At 37.7% G+C, this 8,073-nt stretch overlaps 1 protein-coding gene across 1 annotated transcript; it reads right to left on the bottom strand.

Moving 5' to 3' along the window:
- Nucleotides 1-1,268: 1,268 nt before the first annotated feature.
- On the bottom strand, nucleotides 1,269-7,036 carry LOC309499200 (chemerin-like receptor 1). The gene is made up of 2 exons (XM_082170370.1): nucleotides 5,927-7,036; nucleotides 1,269-4,075 (listed from the first exon to the last, which is right to left on the bottom strand). The coding sequence occupies exon 2, from the start codon at nucleotides 4,063-4,065 to the stop codon at nucleotides 3,046-3,048; it is 1,020 nt and encodes a 339-aa protein (XP_082026496.1). The 5' UTR covers nucleotides 4,066-4,075; nucleotides 5,927-7,036; the 3' UTR covers nucleotides 1,269-3,045.
- Between the last annotated feature and the right edge of the window lie 1,037 nt (nucleotides 7,037-8,073).

The raw sequence follows: 8,073 nt of genomic DNA on the forward strand, positions 1-8,073 counted from the left end.
AAAAAGACACCTACATCTTGGATGCCCTTGAGGTAAGCTAAAACATACCAAAATTTAATTTCAAAGTGAACTATCCCTTTAAGGCCTTTGCGACGTTAAATTGCGAAGATCTTGAGTTTTCGTCGAAGGGCGGATCCTCGGCGGCCTGACAAATTTCGATGTTTCGCCATGAAAGAGGAAGTTGCTGAAACTCAGGCATGGAATGTCCAATCTGCCCCAAACTTCACACGTTTGATAAGCGTTCTGTCCTGAACACATGACCATGCTCATATTCAGTTACAGTCATAGCGCCACCTGCTGGCAACAGGAAGTGACATGTTTAACACTGTTGTGAACTCCTGATAACATATAAAAAAGTGCCAGCAAGTGCTAAGCATGCTAACAACATACTAGACACATGCTAAAACATGCTAGCAAACACTTAGCTAATTGCTAAAGCATGCTATTACTGCAATTAAATAGGAATTTGCTGTAACTCAGGCACGGAATGTCCAGTCTGCCCCAAACGTCACACGTTTGATAAGAGTCATGGCCTGAACACATCTACATGAGAATATTCAGTTATAGTAATAGCGCCACCTACTGGTAACAGGAAGTGTCATGTTTAACACGTTGATGCCGTTCTAGCAACATGTTAAAAATGCCATTGACTTCTAAACATGCTAGAAACATGTTAAAACATGCTAGCAAAACTTAGCTAAGTGCTAAAGCATGTTAATTCAATGAAACAGGATGTTGTTGTTACTCAAGAAGGCAATGTCCAATCTGCGCCAAACTTCACACTTTTGATAAGCGTTCTGTCCTGAACACATGACCATGCTCATATTCAGTTACAGTCATAGCGCCACCTGCTGGCAACAGGAAGTGACATGTTAAACACTGTTGTGGACTCCTAATAACATATAAAAAAGTTCCAGCATGTGCTAAACATGCTAACAACATACTAGAAACATGTTAAAACATGCTAGCAAACACTTAGCTTAGTGCTAAAGCATGCTAATACTGCAATTAAATAGGAATTTGCTGTAACACAGGCACGGAATGTCCAGTCTGCCCCAAACTTCACACGTTTGATAAGAGTCATGGCCTGAACACATCTACATGAGAATATTCAGTTATAGTAATAGCGCCACCTACTGGTAACAGGAAGTGTCATGTTTAACACGTTGATGCCGTTCTAGCAACATGTTAAAAATACCATTGACTTCTAAACATGCTAGAAACATGTTAAAACATGCTAGCAATACTAAGCTAAGTGCTAAAGCATGCTAATATAATGAAACAGGATGTTGTTGTTACTCAAGAAGGCAATGTCCAATCTGCGCCAAACTTCACACTTTTGATAAGCGTTCTGTCTTGAACACATGACAATGCTCATATTCAGTTACAGTCAAAGCGCCACCTGCTGGCAACAGGAAGTGACATGTTAAACACTGTTGTGGACTCCTAATAACATATAAAAATGCCAGTTGGTGCTTAACATCCTACCAACATACTAGAAACATGCTAAAACATACTAGTAAACACTATAAGTACTAAACCATACTATTACTACAATTAAATATGGGGTGGTGGTGGCGCAATGGATAAGACACATGCCTTTGGTGTGAGAGACCCGGGTTCGAATCCACTGTGAGACACCAATGTGTCCCTGAGCAAGACACTTAACCCCTAGTTGCTCCAGAGGCGTGCGACCTCTGACATATATAGCAATTGTAAGTCGCTTTGTATAAAAGCGTCAGCTAAATGAATAAATGTAAAATGTAAATGTAAATATGAATTTGCTGTAACTCAGGCATGCAATGTCCAATCTACCCCCAAATTAATATGTAATATGCTAGAAACATCATAAAACATGCTAGAAATGCTAAAGGAAGTTGTTGTAACTCAAACATACAACATCCAATCTGCCCCAAACTTCACATACTTGATAAAAGTCCTGCACTGAACACATCTACAAAGCAATATTCAGATATATAACCCCACCTACTGCCAACAGAAACTGAACTGGTTAACACAGTAATGCAGTACTAACCACATACCTATTGTGTACTAAGCATGCTAAAAACATACTAAACATGCTAGCAACTACTATATACTGTATACCTCCTTAAATGCACATTGCCCAACCATGCTCTGTCTTCCTAAAGCCAACGAATGACGATGGCACGGGTGCGAGGGCCCTTTCATCGCTGCTTGCAGCTTTAATTAAAAATGTTATTATTAAAATTTGTTCAAATCAAAGTGAAAAATAAATGTGCCTGCTTTGTCTTATGTACAGGGAAATTTATTGGCAAAATGAATCTTCTTTGGAAAATAATCAAGGTTGTATTAGCTATTTACATTATATTGGTATATATTTATCACATACATAATTCATCATGGTCTATTTAGATAATAATAAAAAATATTTTTAAAGTTCGTTAACATGTTTTCATGCATTTGTGCAATTTAAAAACATATATAACTAACACAAGAAATTATTAATAGTTTATTAATAGTTTATTAATAATACAGATTAATAGTGCTTCTGCAAACTAGGAAAGTTTACTGCTGCCTTCACCACAGGAGTTTATAATTCATATTATTATGCTACCATACATTTCGTAGGAAAAATTGGCTACTGAAATGCTATTGGATCGTTTAGCAATCCTAACGACACCTCTGGCAAATCATTGGCTGTAATCATATCAAACGTAGCTAACACATGACACGACATAACACACAGGGCCCTATCATACACCCGACGCAATTCGGCAAGTGTTTTTTGCTAGTTTCAGCCTGACGCAGTTATCATTTTTACGTCCTGCGCCACGTTGCGTAAATAGCAAATGCATTTGCACCCATTGGCGTGCTGGCCCGTTGCTATTTTGTGGCAGCTGAAATACACTGTGCCTTTGACCAACAAAAACCTGGTCTAAAGTCAAGGGTAGGTTTACACAACAATGATGTACTAAATAACAATAACGGTATCGTTTTCAAAAACTTGCACTTTGAAACCTGTTTTCAAAAGCTTAGTTAAAAATGGTGTTGTGTAAACAGCCCCTAAAACGTATTACTAGCGATTTCTACCAAGGGAGTCCCCCTTCCCTCTGAACTGCGATCATGACACATCCTCTTATCATTGTGATCTGGGTCATGCCCCATCCACCTCATTTTAAAACTGCATCCCAGTAACCAATAGATGAGTGGGCTGGTAAAGAGGTGGGTTGCGGCCAGTGCGGTAGCAGCTGGAAGTCCATATTTTGACATTTTTTCACCCAGGCTGCCGCTTACGGTGGCCTGAAGCATAGTTACGATGATTTGAGGGCCCCAGCACACAAAGTAGGCAATCTTTATAGCACAGATGATTTGTGCCTGCTTCCTACATAATTTACATAATTTATGAGATGATGTCACACAGCAGCTGAGAAACATTACCAAAGCTGGCACCACTAACCCGAGGAGAAATCGCATGACAACGACAGTCTTCAGCCTTGCAGTGCCGTCTGGAGTTGTTTTGGATTTGTCCAAGTCATAGTCATCAATGCACTGAAAATATCTGATCTCTCTGGAAAACAGGGAAGGACATGCCAAGACTGCTGCAATAGCCCAGGAGAATGAGATCAGAATGATGTTACAATCCTTTATCTTTTTTGTGCACACGCTCTTTAAAAGAGTAGATTTAATGCTCCAGAGACTCAGCATGGTTGCCGTGAAGAACATACTGCCATAGGTGATATAGGATGACAGCTTGCAGCTTGCATTTCCGTAATTCCATTCAAATTCATTGTAAGCATACAGGAGCTGAAACACCACAGATGTACAGGAGACTAAATGTGTTACAGCCAACGCCATAATCCAAATGGCAACCTCCTGAAAACTCTTGTATTTCCGGCAGCTGATGACAATGACGGTGAAGTTGAGGATGACACCAAGGATGAGAACAATACAATATGTAATGAAGTAGGTCATCCTGATCTCATTTTTGTACTGATTACTGCTTGTATTTGTTTCTACTTTTTTAAGTTCTTCAATGGTAGAATCATAGTCAGTATTGGTCCAGTTACTGTGATCTGCAGACATCTTGGAAATCCTGTAAAAATAAATTAATTAAAAAAATAATTATATATATATATATAAATAAATATATATATGAAGAGTTCAGATGCAAAAGCCTCTAAGTGCCATCTGAAATTTTCTTCTAGAATGATCATTTTTATCAAGCTCGTATATTTAAGTTCAGTAATTTCACTTAAATGACAATTAATAGGTAATTTTCATTGCCATTTAAGTGAAATTACTGAACTTAAATATACGAGCTTGATAAAAATTATCATTCTAGAAGAAAATTTGGTAACACTTTAGAATAATGGTCCATAGTTAACAAGTAGCTATGCAGGAAGTAATAGGTAGTACTGCATTAACACCGAACTTATACTATTAACTAATATGGAAGCAATATTAACTAAGCAGTAAGTAATAGCTAATTTAGTACAAAGGTAGTTCCTTGGTAGGTATTTGATTATTAATAAAGAAATATATCCTCATTGAGAACTACTTGTGAACTAAGAAAGAATAACCAATTAATTACTAATCACAAAAGTAACATGTCTAAAAAGTGAACAATTGTGGGGTTTTTTTTTACTCTTAACATGGTCATAACATTTCAGAAGCTTGTGCCTCAAATGGGTTCTTTGTGGAAACCAGTTTATGAATGTTATATTCCCCCAAATACATTAGCTACAGGTTGAGATTGTGACTACTACTCTTGCCAAAGGATGGCTGTATGTTCTCTGTTTATTTCAAACTTAAACATAGAATAATGATAATAATGATAATTTGTTTAAAATTTTAAATAATTAGGAAGTGATGCCGACACTCATGATTGGATTAGTTCACTATTATGAGCTCTATTGAGTGTCAGTTCAATATGTCTCAGACTCAAAAGACCTACCTTTATGTTACACTAGCCGCCTGAGGAGGACTTCTCTTTAGGATTTCTCTTTAGGAAAAAACTTTTTAGACATGTTACTTTTGTGATTAGTAATTAATTGGTTATTCTTTCTTAGTGAGGATATATTTCTTTAGTAATAATCAAATACCTACCAAGGAACTACCTTTGTACTAAATTAGCTATTACTTACTGCTTAGTTAATATTGCTTCCATATTAGTTAATAGTATTAAGTTCGGTGTTAATGCAGTACTACCTATTACTTCCTGCATAGCTACTTGTTAACTACGGACCATTATTCTAAAGTGTTACCGAAGATTTCAGATGGCACTTAGAGGCTTTTGCATCTGAACTCTTCATATATAAAATATATAACCACAATGGTTCTGTTCATGTTTTGTTGTGTTCATAAAAGAATAGTGAAGACAAAAAGCTTTACAGAAGTGGTGACTATGAACTGTTTTTATGGAAAAGAGCTGTGTAATTATTTTATTTTCATGTCCAACAGAAATATTAACATCATACAGGTTCATGGCTGAGCAATGAAGAAATGTTATTTTTTAGTAAACTGTTCCTTTAAGGAGAAGTAAAAAAAAATTCTCTTTCCAAATGACCCACCAATGAAAGCATGGAATGCTCTTCTGTTCATACTATCTTCAATGATAAAATCTCATCTTATATTTTAGAAATATCTTATGTTATAGTCAGTGACACTGAAATTTGATTTCAGTGATGAATGCATTTAAATATCAAAGACAAAAAAAACTGCATAATTTAATATATTATGAATGAAAGCATAGCATCTCCATTACAAAAAGAAAACGATTAGAGTGCAAAAACAGCAATTTCTGCACACATACACACAAAAAAACAAAACAATGCATGCATGTTAAATCTTATTTTTCATATCATATGTATGTAGCCAGCCTATATGTATATTTATTTGGTTTTAATGCTTTGCTTCCTGCATACTTTCTGCAAAATATTCTTACCTTTGTCAGCAACAGTGCAGAATGAAGAAAATCAGAAGAGTGTATCCATCTGAGAGAATTTTGAAAATGAGAGTAAAAACAGTGCACTGAATATTTAGGTTTCTTTTTGACTGCTGCAGCCCCCGCTTGTTTTCGTCGGCTGCAATTTGAGCTGCAGGATTTCTCTGGTTTTTGGACAAAGTAAATGCAGATGTAGGTTATGCAACGTTTTCGCATACTACAAAATGTTACGTATGACACTGAAGCTTCAATGTGCTTATCACACATGCGACACAATTTCTAGTAAAGCCCCGTATCGGGGTGTGTATTGGTCACGTGATTGACGACAAATGGAGCCTCACTTTCTGTCCAATCACGTGCGCGTTTCGCTTTGGGTGTCAGAAGGCTCGAACCCCAGATCTTATCGATAGACCCCTTTTCAGTTAGTAAACATGGTGACGTTTTTTGTGGGCGGGGCTTAGGTGGAGGCAGAACGATCCCTCTTGCCGCTTCACTAACGTTAGTTTGCCAGTTTTGTTAGCTTGTTTTTTTTTTAACAATGACTGGAGATTTTATCTTAATGTTCAAGGTCACTCACTGTCCAGGACCGCGATTGTTATTTACAAAAGTTCATTTTAACGGACGGAACCAGATTGGCTGACCCGTACACGCTCGTCGCTCAGTCAATGGATGAACGATCTGACAGGATTAACGTTAACGCTATCTCCGGTTGAGTAGCCTGACTTACACACCTAAGTTACCCGATAGAGAAACTGAGCGTAAAGAAAAACTGAGGGCATAACGTTATAGCAGCTAAATCTTTAGATGATAACTATGTGCTGAATGGTCACGTACAAGACTTGTGTTGTACGATCCGCAGTTCTGCCTAGCCAGCACCAAGAAGACGACAATGTAAAGAGCGACATATTACGGTGCAATTTTAATGATGTGCATTACAAAACATTAAGCGATACAATTTCAAATTGGAGCCTGTACTCCGTCGATTCTTGCACCCAACAACACAACAATGTTGCGAAACTGTAACTCACACTAACTGTGCGTCACATAATAAGGAGCTTAAATTATTATTATTATTAGTCAGGCTACTCAACCGGAGATAGCGTTAACGTTGTCAGATCGTTCATCCATTGACTGAGCGACGAGCGTGTACGGGTCAGCCAATCTGGTTCTGTCCGTTAAAATGAACTTTTGTAAATAACAATCGCGGTCCTGGACAGTGAGTGACCTTGGCTTGAACATTAAGATAAAATCTCCAGTCATTGTTAAAAAAACAAAAAACAAGCTAACAAAACTGGCAAACTAACGTTAGTGAAGCGGCCAGAGGGATCGTTCTGCCTCCACCTAAGCCCCGCCCACAAAAAAAAAAAAACGTCACCATGTTTACTAACTGAAAAGGGGTCTATTTAACGAGTCAATGTTGGCTCAGTTTGGTTGATGGGTTTGTGAGGAGAGAAAATACATTTATTTAATGAACAAATAAAACACAAACATGTAAAGCTTTTATTTGTACACATAACATTGAAACTATGGAGTGTGGTTGCTTCATCTGCCAGAGCTTCTAACACAGGCTTCTGGCTGCTTTGTTTTAAATAAGCACCAGATGGCGCTGTTCTCGACACTCTGGAAGCTTTGAATCTATGGAGTCAATATAGGGCCATATATATCTGCAAAATAAAACAATGTTTTGCAAAAAAAAAAATGTTTTGCAAAAAAAAAAATGTTTTGCAAATAAAAATAAGAGTATTGAGAATTTTTTTTGCTTTTTTGCAAGTAAAAAAAAAATTATTGCAAAAGAAAAGTTAACCACTGAGAGAAAAAATAAAGTTTAGCAAAGTAAAACTTCAGCAGCATTGACTTTGCAACACATATTTCCCTTTGCGCCGCTCCTTTAAATCCGCGTTTCAGTCATCCGTGCCTCTGCGGCGCAAGCTTTCCTTTGCGCTTCATTTTTCTTTGCGCCTCGCTTTGTGTCCCTGATTTGACGTGGGGGGAGGGGTCAAGAGGTTGGGGTGTGTACAAGGGACGAAGGCGCGTCCCTCTCGTAACGTCATCAGCGCGAGCCCCAGACTATTATTGTCAATAATACATACCTGTGATCCATCACCCGGGCTGCGTTCCAGTCCAAAATTGTCATGCCCTTCACTCGC

Source organism: Leuciscus leuciscus (genome assembly GCF_965113295.1).
Source record: "Leuciscus leuciscus genome assembly, chromosome: 5".
Taxonomy (NCBI): domain Eukaryota; kingdom Metazoa; phylum Chordata; class Actinopteri; order Cypriniformes; family Leuciscidae; genus Leuciscus; species Leuciscus leuciscus.